At 36.0% G+C, this 21,984-nt stretch overlaps 1 protein-coding gene across 2 annotated transcripts in view; it reads left to right on the top strand.

The window, feature by feature from the left end:
* Positions 1–21,984, top strand: part of LOC131683213 (lachesin) — a 575,289-nt gene that overhangs the window by 363,526 nt on the left and 189,779 nt on the right. For both annotated transcript variants that reach the window (XM_058965050.1, XM_058965049.1), the window contains exon 3: positions 9,254–9,298. In XM_058965050.1, the coding sequence (XP_058821033.1) occupies positions 9,254–9,298 (45 nt within the window). The remainder of the gene's footprint in view (positions 1–9,253; positions 9,299–21,984) is intronic.

Genomic DNA, 21,984 nt, shown 5'->3' on the forward strand with positions numbered 1-21,984 from the left:
GTAACTGCCGCGAGACGGCTCATATACAGTCAGGTGCTTAGGAAAATCCTAGCAAGTCCTGGCATTGTTATGTGTATCAAAGCAGTACTGAACTTAGTACACATTCTCAACCCCGATTCGGGTATAACTGGTCTTTTGTCGTTAGTAACCTTTTTCAAAATTTCGGAAAAAATGGAGAGTAAGCTTTTGAACATTAATAATTATCACGGGATTACATCAATCTGGAACTAATCAATAGAAAGAATGGTTAGTGTTAAATTTCGACGTGCGGTTTCGACAAATACCGCAAAAACAGAAAATCATTCAAAAACGTTGCTGAAAAAGCGAAATTTTCCTGTCCATTTTAAACAGGGCCTTCAAAAAACCATTGCACCAGCCGATCTACGAAATGTTGGGAAATTGTAAACATTGGCAAGCGTTTGAAGCTGACAGACGAAGCATTTGTTTGAGAAACTGTAAGTCAAGGCGGGTTTAGTGAGAAGGTAATTGTTGGGATCTGATGGACTGATGCTGTATTTAATTTGTCATGTTCCGCGTCAACAGCAGAAGCCAATTTCAAAATGTTTCTAATACCGGAAAAATAATTGTTTCCCTGACGAGAGCTCTTATTAGTATTAGCATGGACAAATCTGATAGTTGATTTCAATATTTGTAACTTCTTTAACAGTTACGTTTATTTTCGCTAGCTGGACACTTTCATACACACCGAAGAAAAATGATTTCCTACTCAACCGAACGAAGCTGGTGGATGAATAGCTAGCGCCCATTTCTTTCAATCTCCAGCAGTAAATCTTGAACTGAATATTTATGCAATTATTTCAAGCTAGATCTTTGAAGGTCTTAAAACAGCCAACTACGTACGCTAGCAGATTCTCGCACGTCCAACAAACACCGGTGACCTCACCATCGATGTCGACTTCTCGAGAGGGGATATACTTTTGGACTTTTGTGAAAGCCAGCTTATAATTTGTCACCACAACTCTGATCTCGTTCGAGGGGACCATTGATAGTTTGGTCAGGAACGAGCAGAGTTCTGCTACGCCAAAGGCTTAGCTTTGGTTTAAACATAAAATACAAATCGACCAATCGAGAGTACCGGATATCTTTTGAATCGGGGATTGTCAGCAGAGCCAGGCCTGAGTCTTATAAGTCAATTCCATTTCTCCTTCATTTGGTCATCGCACTGGACCAGCACTCGCGCTAGTGGAAAAAGAGAAAAGGGGAGAAAAAATATATACGATATTGCTGGAGAAAATTTAAATAAGGACGTAAGTCTTTGGGGTCTGTCTCTTCAATTACCTCTCAACTTTTACATAATTTTCTAGTAAAATCCGCCGAAATGTACTACAAAATTAGTGAAAAGTGTTATACTGACATCTTAATCGTATTATCATTTTCTCTTAGCTTCCTTCCTTACTATGACACTTCTCTTATTTCACAACAACTTCCTCTGCTTCCTTTACTTTTCTGTTTCAACGATCTTCTGGCTAACTTTTCCTGAACCCTCCTTGTCTGTGATCAAGATTGTAAGAGTCGACTTCTTCTCTATTGGGCTTCAAAACCCCCATTGGTTATCCGATTTAACCCGATATCATTCGTTCGATTTCGGGGGCCCACATCCGCTTACGAACATCATCGAAAGTCGCGGAGTTGTCTCTACCCGGCGTCTTGCAGCCGTAGGCTAAAATCAGAGACCCGGAACGCGAAGCCGCAATTATGAAAACTGTTATTCTAATTCAAATTCTGATCGGTCCGTAATTAATTCTGTAAGTTCGTTACAGCATTTACAATACTATAAAGCCTTATATGAGAGTCTGACAGCAAGAGAAAGGTAAAATTTGTATTAAATGTATTAAATAAGGCAACGTCAATTGAAAAATCGAATTCGACAGTTTACACGATGTCACCCGCGTTACTGATTGGTACGGCCGAACTTAAACTTGTGTCGAAAGGTGTGAATCAAGATTCTCTGCCGCGTTCTTGATGTCACATCATTAGCTAATACGGTATGCGCGCCAGTAGATACTTCGACATCTCCAATGGAGTTCTCGGAACGACGCCATACTTCTACAAATCCGTTCATGGCTTGAACAGAACACACAATATTTTTACGATAAATTCATTGAAATAGTGGAAATTCATGTATTTTCATGAAGGATTCCGGATCATGCAACGGTCTAGTCCAGGGACGATCTGACAGAAAGTGCTTATTTCATATATGTACCACTGAATTGATAGTGGCGCTAGTATACTATTACCATATGAGTGTCATCGTTGATAGATTGTCTCTGCTTCCCGTAGATTTCTGCTTGCTTGAACCAATATATTTTACGACAAATTTACTTTGACTTGGTTTATTGATGATTACCTTGAAAAATGAATCGCATTGAGATTTTAGACGCGAAACACTTATTGTTGAATGCTCTCTCATGAGTGCTCGTTTAAAAAATAAAATTATTCGGGCAGTTTGCGAATTTGAAGAGAAGAAATTTCGTACATGATTAGCCCTCCGGAAGTCGCGCAAATGGACCACTGAACGAGCAACCGCTGGTGCGCTAAGACGATTTCGCTAGATGTTCAGAGCAGCGTGCACTCAGTGCACTAGCGCGACTTCCGGAAGGTTAAAAATACAGTAGTTGAGCATCAGAGAACTAACGAATTCTAGCGGTGTAAAGGTTAAATTTAATTCGGTTATATGTGTCATACATTCATATCACGAAGTATAGTAGAGTAAATAAAGTTAATACTACAAAAAGAGAGAGGGTGTTGTGTATAGACGTAAACAGTGTCAAGAAATGGTTGGGTGTGAGCTGTTCAAAACCCGAACCCGACCCGAGTCCGAAAATTACAAATTCGAAAACGCCGAACCCGATCCGAACCCGAAAGTTTAAAATTTCAACCCGGCACGAATCCGAGAAATTCAAATTTGAAAACCCGATCCGAACCCGAGAAGTTTAAATTTACAAAACCCGAAACCCGTCGGGTTCGTGTAGGGTTCGGGTTTCGGGTCCAAAAACCCGAACCCGACCATCTCTACTGCATTTTAAGATATTATTTTCGGGTCATTCGGTTGGATCTTCCGTATGATTGTTGAAGGAACGGACGGTGCATCATTTTTGGTGCTGTTCATCCTGTCGGCCAATCCGTCAATATCGAATAGTTGTCGGTTAGGGCATTGCAAAAATTTTTTTTTTAATTCTCGGAGGCCCCCCCTCTCATATTGTGACAAATATCAAAGTAAGCTCAGATGCCAAATTTCACATCATTTGGACAATTTTAGACCCCCGCCCACTTCGCTTGAAATTTTTTGAAATTGGTACTATGGGAAAATATGGAGGAAAAACACATTAAATGCAATAACTTTGGAAGTAGCAATCAGAAAATTACAATTTGTACCTCTTTTGAAAGGAAACAATTTTATTATTTGAATAAAGATATATTTGTTTCTAGAAAAATACTAGAAAGTGGGGTACTGGGTCATTTTGGCCCCAAAATCCCCTATTTTTAATGATTTTTCTGCTCCGTGATGCAAATCATACATATTTTGTAGTTTTTCTTATGTGAAAAAATCTCAGAAATCGAACGGAACCCTTTTGGTATTAGTCCGAATACGAGAAGTTGGGGTTATAGGGCTTTTTGTCATTCATATTAAATTTTATCATTTTCTCATGCATATATCTCTATTATTCTTCAATCAATTTTCATAAAATGTAACTTATTGAACGTGTAAAATTCTGAGGAATAAAACAAAAATAAAAACGTTAAAGGTAAAATTCAGAAACATCAAAATTTTTGATATTTACTCTACAAATCTCATTTTTTTCATTATTTGTCCTAATACCTCAACTTCCCTTATTTTTCCAGGAATGAAACTTTTCTCATGTGATCCCCAAGCATATTTTACACTAAAAGTAGTAAATTAAATAAGAATTTTGTTGGTAAATGGAGTTAATATGTGCGATTTTATGATAAAAATGTGAAATCGACACTATATGTCAGATAATTTAATGTTCTTGAATTTTACTGGTAACGAATCTATTTTTGTTATAATTCTAAGGATTTTCCACGTTTAACAAGGTATAGTTTATGAAAAATGAGTAAATAATAATAGAGATATATTCACGAGAAAATGATGAAGTTTAATATGAATGACAAAAGGCCATTTAACCCCAACTTCTCGTATTCGGACTAAAGTCAAAAGGGTTCCGTACGATTTCTGAGATTTTTTCACATTAGAAAAACTACAAAATATGTATGATTTGCATCACGGAGCAGAAAAATCATAAAAATAGGGGATTTTGGGGCAAAAATGACCCAGTACCCCACTTTCCCGTATTTTCCTAGAAACAAATATATTTTCATTCAAATACTAAGATTATTTCCTTCCAAAAGAGGTATAAATTTTAATTTTCTGATTGCTACTTCAAAAGTTATTGCATTTAATGTATTTTTCCTCCATATTTTCCCATAGTACCCATTTCAAAAAATTTCAAGCGAAGTGGGCGGGGGTCTAAAATTGTCCAAATGATGTGAAATTTGGCATCTGAGCTTACTTTGACATTTGTCACAATATGAGAGGGGGGGCCTTCGAGAATTCAAAAAAAAATTTTTTTTTGCAATGCCCTATTGTCGGTCAATATCGGACAAATTCACTGACAAAAATTTAGTCTGATAAACAGAACACGGGAGAGAAACACGGTAGTGAGAATCGTTGTGCCTCGATAATAATTCGACTTGAGTTTATGGACCTTCTTGTAAATTGGGCATATAAGGCCAACCATTTAATTTTCCAAACAGATTATCCCGAAAACGTAATGGTTCGTACAGCCGGTTATTCCAAAATTTAAGAAGATCAACTTGGATTACGTCCTCAAAGTGCTCCTCTATCTTGTTATTGATAGCTATGAAAAACATTCCTCCACCTTATGATGTTCCTTATGGTCGTTCCATCATTTCTTACACCGATGAAGTTCGCTCTCGTAAACAAGATTTACGAACTGTGAGAAAAGCGATGTTAAACATTTTCATGAAACTTTCTATAGTGGGCTGCTCGTGCTGAAAAGGATGGAGCTAAATGGAGGGCTTTATCACAAAAAAAATTTTCTCAGGAAAATTAAAACTGGTTTTAATTAGAACTACAAAAACAGGTTTAGTTCCAACTTTTATCATACTGAGATAAAATACTGAAAATTTCATCGATTTTACATTTCCAAGCCGTATTTAGTGAAGCTACTCAGCATTTAAATAATGGATTAGTAGAAGTTAATGGCACACTTTAACATGTAAATCACATTGAAAATAATTTTCTTGTAACTTTAACATAAACTTTGACCTATCTGCTTATAAGCATTATGTGTTTTGTTTTTTTTTTAAAGCGTGATCTTATCGAAACAGAACCGTGATATAATCTAGGGTGCTATAAACTGACGATATTGATATGAACGCGTAGTGATATAATCGAAACATTACTGTATATCAACACTGCTTTCAACTGACCGTCTCCTTTCTAATGACACCCATATTGGCGATGGTTTTCACTGTTTTGTGAAAACCGAAAGCCACCGAAAGATTTCGAAACGGCGTTCATCATTAATTTCTAGTGCCTACTAACCAACCTCGTTCAGTCATTTTTATGATACTTCTCTTTAAATTTTGTGGTACCCGGACGTCGCTCTCCTGGATTTCTAAACGACGTAATCTTTATTTTCCGATATCTACTGGCCACTTCCTTTCAAATGACACTCATAATGATATCTATTCTCTTTAGATTTTGGTAAGCGGAATTACATATTTTGGATTTCAAAATGGTGCTAATCGTCAATTTCTGATGTCTACTGATAACCCCTTTTCAATCGACACCAGGCATGAGTAAAAGCGTCCGGACAATTTGCTACTGCGACAATTAAAACTCACAATTTTACAGGAAAAGTTATTGGCACTCACACAACTTATCCAGATATTTCTCCGGATAAATACAACCGCCGGAGAATGAGCAAATTATTTTATCACGGTATCCTATTTGCGCTCGCTGCTTTGCTGTCGCTATTCCAAAACACGAAAGAACAAGTCTATCGCACTTCTTTTGCGCTTTTCTTGGAAATTAAATGTATATATTTTGACGCTTTTATTGATTTTCACGAAATTAAAATTTTATCACCTTCTCCGGCGAGAAGGAAAAAATAAGATAAATTTTATCCGGAAAATTATTCTCACGCTATTTGTGGAGACGGAGAATTTTGTGACTCATCTTATCGCGGAAAAGTTGGACATCGGATAAGCTTCTTCTCGGGTGAGTGAGTGAAAATTACAATGCCTGATCGACACACATATTGACGATGATGGCATTGTTTAGAGATAAATAATTTCTAAAATTATTCTTAGGACGAAAATGAAATATTTCTCTCTAAGGGTCTGTGATAAAACCCATAGAGTGTTTTCGCTCGTCAAATTCCGGACATCGAGTTTTCGCGGTCAAATTCCAAAAGAAGTCGGAACATCGTGTCCAATTCGGTCTTCGCGGTTTCTGTGTCAAATTCCGAACATTGTGTTTTCTGACGATATGAGCAATTCGTTATATCTTAAAACGGTAGAGCTTACTTGAGAATTTCAGTCATTGGTTGGCCACCAGGAGGCAGCACCCGCCACAAGTAATGATTTAGGCCGCTGTAATCGCACATGGGCGCTTTCTAACCGTTTTCATCAAGCCTAGCGTCAAATTAAATACGACATATTATCGGGACAGTGTTCTGGAGGCTGCTCTGAAGCCGTGGGCAGAGAAACATTTCGTTCGCAAACAATGGACGTTTCAATAAGACTTGGCACCGTCTCACAAAGCACTAGTTTACCAGGAATGGCTGAAAATCAACGTCCCGAACTTGATTTCGACCACACAATGGCTTTCGAATTCATCAGATGCGAATCCAATGAATTATTCTATCTGGACCATTTTGGAGAGCAAGGTCCGAAGTAAAATATACGCCAGCCTCAAAACGCAGAAGAAAGCCATTGTTCGTAAGTGGCCCAAAACACCGGCAAATTACATTCGGGTAGCTTGAGATTCGTTTTTTGACCGTCTATAGGTAAAAGGAGGTTATAGTGAGTAAAAGTGAATTATTTCTGAATTTTTGAGTATTTTCACACACACTCTTCTCTTTAATGTTAATAAATTTTGTTTCCATATTTTTTAGCCTTTTCAATTGGTTACACTCCAAGAGCAAGACTCCGTATCTATCAAAATGTGGCATTATTGAAGTAAGTAATAAGGATCTACGCTTAGCATTAAAACAACATGTAGAATACGGAGTGTTTGCACCAGTAAGCGAGGCAATTCTTCACACAATATCCTCAGTGTTCAATTTGTTCAATTAACCTGGGGATAAGCCAATATTTACAATATACAACAACTTTCAAACCATTTTAATAAGCACATATAATAATTCCAGGCCTCTGAAAGAGTATAACCGATGTTGCCCAAGGCGCATCGACAGAATAATGATATCATTGGAAATTAAATATCCCATGGACTGCTCGTAAATAAAACCTTCATGCCTGAATTTCATATCCATATTCAAATCCTCTCCGAGCATCATATGTAACCAACCAATTCCATACCATTAACTACGAAAGCCAAGAATTCATTCCAAACAACCGAAGAATTGAATTAATTTCCTGCGGCCTGTTGAACCAGTCGACCGAAACTGATTGCACTTAATTTTTCTACCGGCATCAGCAACGTGAATTATTCATCAATCGACCCATCACCATGCGATCTCCGGCTGTGGAGAATAAAAATTACAGCAATTCCCACCAACCGACCGGCGTATCAACCCGCGTATTAAAATTTCAGAATCGGAAAAATAAAGCTCCCGATTGCATGCTGATGAAAATATTTCCCTGCAATAAATTTGTAAATCCCGTAGACGGCAGTCGGTGGCAAAGGTGCGGCGGGACGTAGGTATAGGTAGCAAGCACAGCTCATGCATAGTTTGGCCGTATATCTTCTACCAACATGCCGGTATCGTATGCTATGCCGAACGAGAGCGCGCGCCAGGCTTTAGGGGGGAAATCCTTGCAATCCCAGCTTTTTTCGACACCTTCCCCCTAAGGGGTACAGATGTTCTTCGTAAAAGGGTTTCTTTTTTTGTTACTCCGGCTCTGCCTCGGCTACCGAGAACACGTGGAGGAACTAGTCAGCATGATAGTTTGATTTTTTTTCCTCTCCGGAGGATGGCTTGCTTCGGGAGACCCAACAACAACCAACCGAATGAACGGCTGTCTAACGGCACTCTCAGGTGAAAATAATCTGGAAAAGGTTGGCTTCTGGCAAGGTTTTGTTTCCTTTACCTTGCAGATTCTGGCAAACGGGGATTGAGTCGAATTGAGTTTGGGTTGGGTCCGCTGAGAATGAAGCGGTTTCTGGTCTACAGCTAGCTGGTTATTGTTGATTTGAAATTGATCTATTGATCAGTGGAGGGCAGGAAGTTGAGAAGAACGATGTTTTCGGGAATGGTTTTTTTTTGTTCGTTTGTCCTGCGGGTGCTATGAATTTTCGCTGAATGGGCGCGGTAATCTGCGGAATAGGGTAATTTTGGAGCTTTGCTGTTAGATCGTTGTGTTACGGGTTTCATTCTTATGCTTTGTTTGGAGTGTTACAGCTTTGGACTTTCAGCATATCGAACAGTCTAGGTACAGTTTCAATGGATTTGAATAACTTTTATAGTTTCGAGTTAATTTTAATCAAACAGGTTGGAATTAATTGTTTGCGTCCTCATGATCTGGTTATGTAACTGCTAAATCTACTGAGAATATCAAGCAAAGAGTGATATCCACAGTTATTTCTTTAGTCATTAGAGGCTTCGATCATTTATTCAAAATGATTTGGTTCTACCTCAAAGGAATATGTCGGCTTCTCTGCAGTTTATCCTGTATATAAATGGCTTTAAAACATTTTTAGTAAATGTATATTATGTCATAAGCTAAAATTAATTCCAATTAACAACAGCTCGAACAGGTATCTTTTAATGAACAACGGTAGACAATACATTGAAATAAATCAATAAAATTGCAGAACTGCTAAGCAATCAATTGAACTGCATTATATTGTTTCTGTCAAGAGGTTCCTGGAACAGAAAGATACGGTTATATCTCCCATTACTATAGTCATTTGTGATTCGTCGATCATACAACTAGCAACAAACAATAATTTCCAGTAGCTAAAATTATTTAGTAACATTTTTTCATTTTCCAATTCCAGGAAAGCAAACACGAGCTCACGAAACTCCACCTGACTTCAACAACGGTATGTATGCATATTCAAAAATATTTTTTTTGTTTTCAAAAGAGTCCGTATGATTTTTGCCTGTCAAATAATAAAATTAACTAATTAAAAAGAAGACCGTTTCATATAGAGTATTGCTTTACTAGTGTTTTAGGGGCAAAACTAAACCTATTTTGAATATCGGGGTATGAAAACACATCTACGTGATTCAAGGAATTCGATTTTGAAAACATTTTGTGCATTACCTATATAATAATTGAACTATTTCTCAAAAATCGATATGTAAGTTCACTTCAAAAACAAAATAATGCGTTCATAGTGATTTTTTTTCTAGAGTTCATGTATTTATCCCTTGGATTAGGCATTGCGTTCAATCGTGAAGTAAATATTGGATAATATATAACTATACAGATTATCAAGTAATTCACCTAGTAGTGAGATAAAAGACTTCTCATACAATTATACTCGTGGCATCACCGAAAGAAACTGAATCCCAAAACTCTAGCAAAAATTTAGCTCTTTGCGAAATTTAGATTATATTGGTTATGGCGCAAAAATTACAATATTTATAACAATTTATATAACAAGGATGTAAGGAATCAATATATCGCATAATATACCTATAAAAATAAGGTCTCGGCATGAACCATCATTTGCCATTCCTCATATGCCCTCCCCATCTCTATCTCACTCTCTCTCTTTCTCCCCCTATCTCTCTCTCTCTCTCCTCTCTCTTTCTTCATGTTGGTGGCAACTGTCGCGACTCACATCTATCTTGCTATTTCTCTATCCATTTCTAAGTTGTGTGATAAGATTCTCTGCTAATCTTTATTAATATTCAAGCTAATTTTATATGTGCGATGTAATTGTGAAGGTTTAAGTTGAAGGTTTAAGTTAAAGAAGTTAATACATCCTACATGTCAAATAAAATATTTGTAGTCCGAGAAAATTTGCAAAATATTTGCCTTATGGGAAAACTATAACTATTTTCAAGGTGAAATTGGTATTTCGAAACGTTGCACTATGGGTAGACAGGTGACCACCGAAAACTACATCAACGCAAATTTAATTCAGTTCTATTCAAAGCTTGTATAAACACTATAATAAAGGAAATTCATGGCTATCTCAGAAAAATATGTTGCTTAACTGGGAGGTGGGACATTCCACGTGCGATATTTCAACTCTTCGTATCTCTATTGAATTTTGAATAAAACATATGCTCAAATATGTCATGTGAAAACTAAGAACACCTTTTTGTGATGATATTATTAAAAATGCACAAACATTGTATTGGTATGAACTTTCATGAAAAATAACGGATCAAAGCCCAAAAATATACACGAATTAGATCCGGGAAAAGAAGTCTCCCAAAGTCCCCACTCTCAATGGGGGATGCAAGTACAAGGTGTCTTCTAACTTATCGTCGTCCATATCTGCTCTATACTGAGTACACTTCAATTGAAGTTTCAATGGAAGTCACAATTAGTAGTGAGGCATTGGATAATTCAGCACACGTTTCGTTCGAGTTTTCCATATTGTACAAGTAAATTAGCGAGGATTACAATCAGAGTTTATGCATTGGACAGATAGTTGATCTGACTACATTTTTGCATCCTGACAGTTTGAACCATTTCTTTTTCACAGTATTTGATTGTACAGGACTTATTCACCCATATTTCCTGAACGAGAATTCCGAACGAAACAATATTCAAGCTATAAGGATGACTGGAAATAGACTGCATTATAATCAACTGAATGCATCGACATAGTCTAGACACTTCACACTATCTATTTTAATTCAAATGAAAACTTTGAAATATCTACTTGTCTCTTTTACGAATCGCATTCTCCATCTTTTGTTCTCTGTTCAAAGGGCTTTCGTGAGATTTTGTCTACTTTCCGAATCTGTAATAAGTAATTGCTGTAGGCGTTCATTTGATTAAGTTATGACATATTTGTCGAATGAAGATTCGTCAAATCGTTGTAAACTTCACGAAAGAATGTGTCATGTGACCTTGTCTCACTTTACTATATTCAATTGTGCGTTACATTACTGGACCAGCAAATTCTATTCTGCACAACTTTTTTCGGGATTATGTGACCAAAAAGTAAATTTTGAATTCCAAAGCAAATTGAACGTTCCAGGTTCCTGATAACTAATTAAGGTCCAACAATAAGGTAGAAACACCAGATAATCTTAAAACGACGCCGTCAAGTAAAGAAGCATGAAAACAAAAAGTATAAAACCAAAAAAAAAGATGTAAGCCCTAGAAAGTCCATTGCATATTTATTAGCCTTTTCTCATAAGATGGGATTTTCAAAAACATTTCAAAACTTTCTGATGCAATGGTTCTCAAATTCGTACAATCCGTTTTATTCATTCTTTATTCAAAAATGTTTTCAGCTTCAAATATATGACCATTTCATTTTAATTAATTATTTAATTCAGCATCTTTTTATTCGTTTTGTTCATCTGCATTCATTTTACTTATTTTATTCGTTTCATTCTTTGGATTCACTCTGATCAGTTTATTCTTTTTGTGCATTTTACTCATATCATTCATTTGACTTATTTTATTCGTTGTTTTCATTGTATGCATTTTATTATTTTTTTTTCAGTTTATTCGTTTTGTTCAGTTTCTTCATTTTAATAATCTGAGTACTTTTTTAGTTTTAATCATTTCATCCAAATAATTTATTTGATTCAATTTATTTGTTTATATTAATTTATAACCTTTTACCATTGTTTAATTTTTCATTTTAATCAATGCATTTTATGCTGCTCATTTTCTTCTTTTTATTCATTTTATCACTTCAACTCATTTTGTTTATTTAATTCGTTTGTTTTATTTATGCATTTCATTTATTTTTCACTTTATTGTTCATCCATTCTTTTTATTCATTTGATCCATTTCATTAATTTTATTCATGGTATTCACTGGATGAATTAAATCAATTTGATTCATTTAATTCATTTGATTCATGTTATTCATTTGATTCATTTGATTCATTTGATTCATATGATTCATTTGATTTATTGGATTCATTTGATTCATTTGAGTCATTTGAGTCATTTAATTCATTTAATTCATTTGATTCATTTGATTCATTTGATTTATTTGAATCATTTGATTTATTTGATTCATTTGATTCATATGACTCATTTGATTTATTTGATTCATTTGAGTCATTTGATTCATTTAATTCATTTGATTCATTTGATTCATATGATTTATTTGATTCATTTAATTCATTTGATTCATATCATTAATTTTATGCATTTCATGTTCAGTCATTCGTTTTATTTCATTCAATTTGTTAGTATGAGTCAATTTATTCTATTAATCTTATAACTATTTCTAAATATAATTTTAATTTTTATTTAATAGCCTAATCTAATTTGATTCGTGTATTTTATAATTTTGATTTACATTAATTTTTCTACTCTTTTTATGAATTTAAAAACCTATTATTTAATTTTTTGCTTTACTTTTTTATTTCGGTCGCTTTGTTCATTTCTATAATTTATTCAGTTTATTTGAGATTTTATTCGTGCAAGACTAGAAACTGTTTTCATCCCACCTCTAGTTGGGTGCCTACTTCTCGTGAGTTCTGCAAACTAATCCAATAGTGAAATGTTTAAGAAATGTCTCATCTCACTGCTAGGTGGATTAAATCGGTTTTTTTTTGCAAGCCACTGTATGTTCAGTTTCATCGTATCAGGAACGTGGTACTGCTCCCTTGGTATGATACTGTACATTGATGTGGTTTAGGGGCTTCTCCATTACATAGAAACTATATTGTGCTCAAATTTAGTACTTAACATGACGACCTGGTTTGGGACTCTTTTAAACTTGATGTGCCCTATACCAAGACTCCTGAAGACGACAATATAGCAGATGATATTTGGTGACCTTCGTGATCATCCACGCGATCTCCCAAACATGATTACACCCTGGTGATAAAGTGTACCATCTAGCACTTATAAAGTTACAAAGTCTCAAACGTGACCCTACAAATGCCCACGTTCGCGCGATCATCTATCACTCACGTCCTGAAGTCTCAACTCTCGGTCCTAGAACCAATCAAATATCACTCTAATATCCACTAGGCAACAACACACTTTCTTCTAGACTTTAAACTGAACACTGAAAATTGAGTATCGTTTTCAATGAAAATTATGTATAGTATTCACGATCTGCGCGGTAACTCATGAACACACGAATATGCAAATGGTCACACGGTTACGAATTTGAATTTATTCAGACGAAACCACATACGTGCGGACATACGCGACAAACACTTAAGCCCTTCGCGATCATTCACGCACACTTACGTTCACGATCTCGCAATCTTGATACCACCACGGTGCTAAAGTGACCTTTTCAACACTTATAAATTGACATCATATAATCACAAAATAAAAATATTTAATATCAACCTTATAGAGAAACAATTTTATTTTGATTTCTGAACGATCAACAGTCCATACTGTTCAATTTACATTTTCATCACAATCTGCAGCGCAATTATTCGTCCTTAACCTTACCCCAACCCTCACTCTGATTTGTGGTCGCTGCATAGTCCACAGTCATGTTATTCTTGACTGTGAAGAACTTTTCTTCTTCGAGAACGGGAGGCTCAACAGATCGAAAAATTGCCGATATGCCCGGATAGTATTTCTCAAACGATTCATTGACTCCCTGGAATCAAAAACTAGCCTCCTGATTGAGCTTCCCTCAATCCTCGCTATCTGGCCTGTTGCCTCGTATGGCGGCGGTGGTGGTGTGCGGTAGGGTTCGTCGCGGTTGCGGTATTTACCGCAACCGCGCGGTATTTACCGCACCCGCACCGCAAAATCTGCGGTGCGGTAAGACACTTTTTCTTGCGGATGCGGTGCGGGAAATGAGCATTTACCGCGCGGTATTACCGCAACCGCACTTAAAAAAATAATTGATAAGTCTGCAGTCTGCATTAAAAAGTGAATTAAAACTTTGACTTTTACCATTTAAGAACGACGAAACTTATTACCTTACAATAGGGAAACATAATAAACATTTGATTGCTCTAATTTCCATGGACTTGACAATGATTGGAAAATAAATCCGAATATAATCTGTATTCGACCTATCGCTACTTGATTTTTTACATTTTGTTTATTCTAATATGATAAAACAATCTGTTACTAAGAAATAAAATCTATAAGCTGTGTCCAATATAAATTGGCATCAGTATTTTTACGTCATATTTTGAACACTTTTAAAAATTTACAAGCGAACCTTTTCAAATATATAAAATGCACAATACAATCATTGAAAAACAATTGAATTGCACTATCAAATCCAATTTAAAAATGCATCATTTCTCCCGATTCCTCTTGACAATCGTGGAATTATGAATCGTTTACGATGACATTTTCTCAACTGTGAATTTTGATTAAATTGGAGAACTTTTGATTAATTTGGAGAACTTAAAAGTTTTCCTATTGATTGCTGCGGAAGAACGTTTTTGTATGTATAATGATGAAGTACATGTAGGGTTCGCAGTACCGACCCTTTTTGTCGAGAAGCGGTACTACGGTACTGAAGCCCTTATTTTAAATTCGAAAAGAGCTTCAAAATGAAATTGAATGCTGAAACTGATGACCTCTTTCTCAGATAATTGATTTGTGCTGATCAAAAAAAATGTTTATTGTTTTTAATTGATTCGGAATGGCATGACTCATTTCAGCAGAAAATATTTTTCGTATGCGGCACCTTCTTTTATTTCGAAATCTAGGGCACTATGAAATCAATAACTGCTAAGCGGTGCGACTTTTATCGACTTTAATAGATGGTAAAAGTAAGAAACACTATTAATAACAGTAAATCAAAGCGAGAATGGCAGTAAATCCGAGCAGGTTGCTCGCTTTTCCTCTCTTGATTTGCTGTAAATTGGTTTCGACCTGCATACCAAGGCTCTTTGCTTTCCTGTAAACTATGGAGTTTTGCTGAATTTTCCTATCACTAATAATCACAAATCGCCCCATTTGGAGTAGCTCACCAAGTCTAAAATTGTTAGCTGCTAAATCGCTGTTCTTTATTTTATAAATAAAGGTTTAAAAGCAAACCAAAGACATGATTTAGACCATAGTCTTATTACGTGCCACCCAGTAAAAAATGGAAACCAATCAGAATGTCGCTAATAAAAAAATCATAGCAAATTTTTACGTCTCTTACGCTAGATGTGAATATTATGAAATTTAGTACAAGATCGTTAAAACTTAATAATAGCAATATAAAGAATTTAAACATTCCGTTCAGTACAACGGGAGCTAGTAATGTTTAACTTATAGAAGGTAATTAATATAATTAAAAGTCATCTTGCAGACCGATATTTTGAAACATGTCCCCCTAGAGAATCCACATATTTTTCATAAAAAAATTGTATGGTACCGAAAATACCGGTACTGGCTTTTCTTCAGTACCGGTATTACGGTACCAAAAATGGGTCGGTATTCCCGGGATTTTCGGTACTGGTATTACCGGTACCACAACCCTAAGTACAGATACATTTCATATCACTTCAGTGCTATGCTAAGATTTACCTTGTTTCGAAAGTATTTATCTCAAAATGTACGGAATTTTATTAATTAAACTTGCAAAGTGTCAACTTTTTTAATTTTTTAATAAATGTTACATTCTGAGGAGTCCGTCAAAGTTAATGTACGTGTAAATAAGAGTAATATTTTATTATATTTGGTTATTCAAAAAAATAATAATAATTTTTCAACACATTTTTCAAAAATACAGAATTTTACCGCATTTACCGCATTACCGCGCGGTGCGGTGCGGTAAATGCAGTGCGGTTGCGGTAAGCGGTGCGGTTTTATTATTTTTTTGCGGTTGCGGTGCGGACTATCCATTTACCGCCCACATCCGCACCGCGACGAACCCTAGTGTGCGGTTTCCATTTGTTATGGTGCGCTGACTGTCCGGTGAACCAAAAACTGTTCTCGCTCTCGCCTGCCCGAGTCCGGTGTAACTCGCGGAGGAAACTGTAATTGCGGTGTATATTCTTAGGGTCCTGGTTGAGTAATCGTAGAACTATCGATTCCCCGTACAGCTACTTCTTCCGATCTCGTAGTCCTTCGTACGGCTCCTTCTTCAATCGATGGTTGTTCAGCGTCCTTTTCTCTTTGCTCACTCTGCACTATGTTTGGTAACAGTCCCATCACATTTTTTCAACTGATAATTCACGTGTATGATTAGAGCTCTGCGAGAATGTCATAAAGTTCAACCGGGGGATTTATCAAACGCAAACGTTTTTGATAGTGTAAAAGTCGCGATCGAAGTTTGTACATATCGGCGGTATTGACTGATGAGCGCATTCTTGCTGTGTGAGTGCCGTAAGGCGAATCACCTTTCCTCGGTGTGAGTTGCGACCTGAATTTGCATGGCGTAATGCTAACTCATAGTCTATCTCTTCATTTGTTAGATGTGTGTAATCCATCTCGAATTTATACGTAAAGGTTAAAACCGAAATATCCTTGCTAGGATAATTGAGCACAAAACCAACTAATTCAACCTAACCAAAAATTTTGCTAACGAACAGCAAAAAAAATTGTTTCCAAAATCGTAGAGAAAGTGCCACGAATTCTGGAACAACGTATTCATGTTACAAAAGCAGAACCATGAACAAAATCATGGCTTTTAAAATTATGTAACGCCCGCGTAACGCTTTTATCAGTGAACAAATTTCGTTGAACGAAATTTAATTATTCTGTGTTGTTTGGTGGAGGACAAGTCTTTTTATTTTTTCGTGAATATTTTTTGGAGTGAGAAACTCGAAATTTTTGATGATAGTATGAACTAACAAAAATCAAAATAAACAATATTGAATTGTTCCCATATTTTGTCAGAATTTAATGTACTTCAGCGATAGTTTTTTGTTTCATTTTTATTAACGACCTTTTCGAGTTAATTTTTCAACTGTTGTAACGGCATTTAATTAGCAAGAGACTGGAAGGTGTATATTTTACAATATTAGGAGCCTAATACTCAAGGGAGAGCAAGGAGTTGAAGGAAGAAAGTTTAGAAAAGCGTGGAATAGGGTCATATGAGCAAGCTTAGAGTTTCCGGTCGACTTGAATCTTTTTATCTTCTACCGCTGGAGTCAGGATATTTTGGCATTTTAAATGTCCGGCATGTCCGGACGAGCGTAAAGTAACTTTGTACTTCATGTTGTCGTGGCCCTGAGTAGTTCTAAGACGGCCATTCCTTACATCTATAGTGCAATGGGTAAATAGACAAAAATTGAAATCGATTCTAGGATGGAGGACACCGTAGGAGTTGAGCGTCAAGGCGCCTGCACCAAACCAAAAAATTGGAACCACGAATAACCGTCCGTCTCCACCACGTAGGTACACCCGTTTGAGCAATTTCTCTTCTGTACGTGTAAATACAAATCAAACGAGTGTAATCATCTTCATAGTTGTAGTGTGATAACCCTTACTATGAGTTTGGTATATTCTGGAAAGCCATAATTCTGGTCTGTTCCCGGCTGGGGAATTTTTTGGGATAATTTTTAAATCCTTTTACGAGCCATTTTGTAAGGTTTTGAGTTGTAGCGGCCACAACTGAAATAATTTTCCTGATCTTGTTGCCAGACTTATAGGCACAATCCCCGACTATGTACGGGGAACGTGCCATTTGAGCCAATATATTCTGATTCCTGCCAGACTTATGGAGTTTCAAAAATCGTTTTATTCTTGGTAATGCGGGGTTTTAAACGTTGAGTGAAGTTTGATTATCCCCTAGAATCGGTTTGCACTCTTTGAGAGATTTATTCTCTTCTTTGATCATTTCATGGAGAGGATTTATTTTCTATGCTCTATATGGCCCATATGAAATTTTTTCACTCATGTCAGCGTCATGAAACTATTTGCGTTTTCAAAAAACTAATTCACGCCAAAAATATACATGGCGTTTTATTTCAATATTTGGTTTGGTTTCTGTGGTTGTTCCCTGATTATTTTGAAATTTTGTTATTATTCTTGTTCCTAATCTGGGGATAAACTGGTTTGTTTAAATTATATTAATTGAAAGAACCGTCATTTAAACCATGTTCGAGATTTCAGGAGCTTTGTTGCAATTTTCGTAATTTTTCATCACGTTACCGAGATATTTTATTCGTGAGCTTACTATCGGATTTTGCTGGTACAGTTGCGTGATTTATATTCTCGATTTCAGGATCTTTCGTAATTTGTGTTCTTTCGTAATCGTGTAATATGAGTTTCATAAAAGTGTGGCTCATTCGCGATATCTTGTTTTGTAAACTATATCGCGAACACGATTTGTGACTCTATAATATATTTTTTGTGCTCAATGCAATTTTCGTTTTCTGCCCTCACACTACATTGAACCTTATCAAATGAATAACTATGTTCGAGGTCCTAAAATTTTTCATATTTCTGCTGATCGCCAGAACGTTGATATGATATTTCATGAAAAATCCCAAATTGTGTGAAATGGTTCCCATGACCATGTGCAGAGTTGCATGGAGTTTAAAATGACTAGGGATATATTCTAAATATCACAAACACTCATTAGTGATCATGAACCATTTTACGAATACATGAACAATAGTTAATGATTTTATTAACCATTTCACGGCTACTTATGGTCAGGCGTAACTATTTTACTAAGGATCATAAACTAGATAACGTTTCCGTGAATATGATTAGTTATGATTATTATACTAGGAATCATGAACTAGTTCACGAATACCTGAATATTTTATGATTTTGTTCACATTTACATGAATAATATATTATGATTTTTTTTAACTATTTCAGCAGCACGGATATTGTATTGTGATGCATATATTGAAAATAGTTCACGATGATTGAAAGGATTCGTGAATTTTATTTCGAGTTTCAGGTAACAAGTTACTAGAAAATATGTTTTCATTTTGTGAACTAATTCACAATCTCGAAAACCAGACTATGTTCAAGATATAATAAATCATAAATCATTTCACGTCGTAGAGTCGGATGTTACTAAATCTGTGAATAAGCTCACGAGTATTCGATTTTAGGTTAAATAGGAGTGATTTTCACAAAATTAGTAAAAATTTTGGATAAAAATATTGAAAAAAAAATTTCATCGACTCCTACACTGAAAAAATCGATTTTAAAATTATAAAATCGATTTACAAAAACCCTATCTTTGATTTGGATGAAATTTTGTTCCAAGATAGTTAATTATGTTCCCCACCTACCGTCAAAAATTCAAGTTGGACACTTTCAAGGAAAAAACGTTACGCCGGAGATGGGTATTCTACGATTGTTCATGACCCGAGATATAACCCGAATGAAGTCATGACACTCATCCAATCTCTTGGACCACGGTATGTTGTTCTTGAACTTCCATTGTTCTACAAAATTTGCCAATTTTCGAGCGTCGAATTTTTTTTTAAAATCTCGTTGAAGCTATGCGATCTTTCATAAACATCACCCAAATGTCCACCTTCTCATTATCATTCCAATCCAAGTATCCGCCTTCTCATTGCCCGGAATGGAGCACTGCGAAACAATTCATACTAAGCTAATCTGTCATGATTTTTCAGATAAATTACTTATGTTTTCTCCAGAAAATACAAAGAGTGCTTTCCATGCTCCATCAAACGCAGAACCTCCTGTAACTGTAGCGATGTTGGCATGGTCGTTGATAGGTAAATATGAAACCATCAATTTTGTGGGGACAATGTTGGCAGCACAGCCTCTTTTATGATTGCACTCACTACTACTGCCATAATAATTAGCATAAAAGCGATACATAGCTGTCATCATATGACGAACGTTTCGTGAATTCCAATCACAGGATGAATCGAATACACAACGTAAGCCCCAGCCACCAGACGAAAATTCCGTTAATCCGTCGACGAACCGGTGCCAATAATCGCGTTTTTCAGCTTTCATCAAGTTTTTCATTTGCATTTGTAGCGTGGCGTATATTGGGAAAAAAAATGGACGATCCGTCTTTCAAAAGTCCCTTTCGCGTACAATTCTGCCCACCACGAAGTAGGAGACTGTTTACGGTTGTTCGCGTCGGGTACTCGTTTCGTCTGACCTTTAATCGTAGTGCAAATGCATTGTATAAAACCTGGGGGATAATGTAGGGACTGAAATATAGGGACACTTGGTGTTTTCGATATCCCATCTGGAAATTTCTGCTAGTTTCTAAGATTACTGAAACCAGAAACCACTTTCTTCGGTTTTGTAACAGCACCCTTCAAGAAACACTCTCAGGCCTTTGCGAGGAAGCTTAGTAGAGAAAACTGATTTTCCTTTTTTTGAAATTTATGGGCACATTAGAAGATGTTTCCACAATGGGATGGTCAGACTCTCGCTCATTAGTGTACAAGGAAACGTAGAAAATAGTCTTTTGCGGTGGCATAGCGCTCTTTTGCATGTCTTATCGGAGCGTTCCTTAAAAAAATGTTTTTATTTTATCTCCACATAATTTATATGCGTGATATGTCGAGAGAACTAGCGGAGTCTCTCTACAGTAGGAGTCTCTGCGCATATTCCACGGCGTGCCTTGTTTCTACAATAAGTCGCTGTAGGCCCGATTGTTTGCAACGATGGCAGTTCATGCCTCGCGGCACAAAAAGGCGAACAGGTAGACTAGCCCCGTCCGAAAAAAGATCAAAGTGTGAAAGAGCAGATTCGGCGAAAGTATCGAAATGAGGTCGCTGGAAAATAAGTGGTTCTCTTATACTCCTTCATTTTTCCTGTACCCAATTGCTTGCGAACCAGATTTTTCACTGGCCGAAGCAAAGGGTTCTTGAAGAAGCAAACCCCATAATTCGCAATTAAGGCCACTGTTGGAAACTACACCATCAATCTCTACTTCCCGAGCGGGTATATAAACAAGATACTTTTTCGTACACAGATGTTAAATGGCCTATCTTTGCCCTTATTCAAGTTTGTTGTGAATATATACCACAATCGTTACTGATACTTTTTGCATGTATCAGGCAACTAACAATTGGGAAATTGGATTCTTAGGTGATTATGGCATTGGTTTAGTTTTTGATAAAAACACACTGAAAAAAAATCAGTTTGGGCAAGGAAAAGTTTTTTTCAAATAACTTTTTTTTCCATGAAAGTGATCAATTTGAATTTTCGACGGTAGGGAGCATAATTTCCTATCTTAGAACAAAATTTCAACCAAATCAAAGATTATTTTTGTGAATCGACTTTAAATTTTTAAAATCGATTCTTTTAGTGTAGGAGTCGATACAGAATTTTTTCAATATTTTTATTCAATAATTTAACTAATTTTGTGAAAATCACTCTTAAAACATTTTTTATAGCATTTGTCATTTTTAGATTATAACCATTTGAAAAAATTGGTAAAATAGATGGACCCTAGACAGTCTAGATCGTTTTTAAAAAAAACAAATGATGCAAAGTGGATTTTTGTGACAAAATCTTCATGTACAGAAAGTTTCATTAAAATCTAATGGGGTGCTGCCAACTCTGAAAACGATTTAGCGCGAAATTCGTCCCCACCTTCTTAACGGAAAGGCGACGATTTATCAAGTTCTTCCATAGGTATCACAGAAATAAAGGTTTAGAAGGATATAACGTCTAGGATTCGCTTCAAGCAAGCTATGTGACCTCTAAAACATAGTTTATTATGTGGTTGTTCAATTAGACT

This window comes from Topomyia yanbarensis, chromosome 2 (genome assembly GCF_030247195.1).
Source record: "Topomyia yanbarensis strain Yona2022 chromosome 2, ASM3024719v1, whole genome shotgun sequence".
Classification (NCBI taxonomy): Eukaryota; Metazoa; Arthropoda; class Insecta; order Diptera; family Culicidae; genus Topomyia; species Topomyia yanbarensis.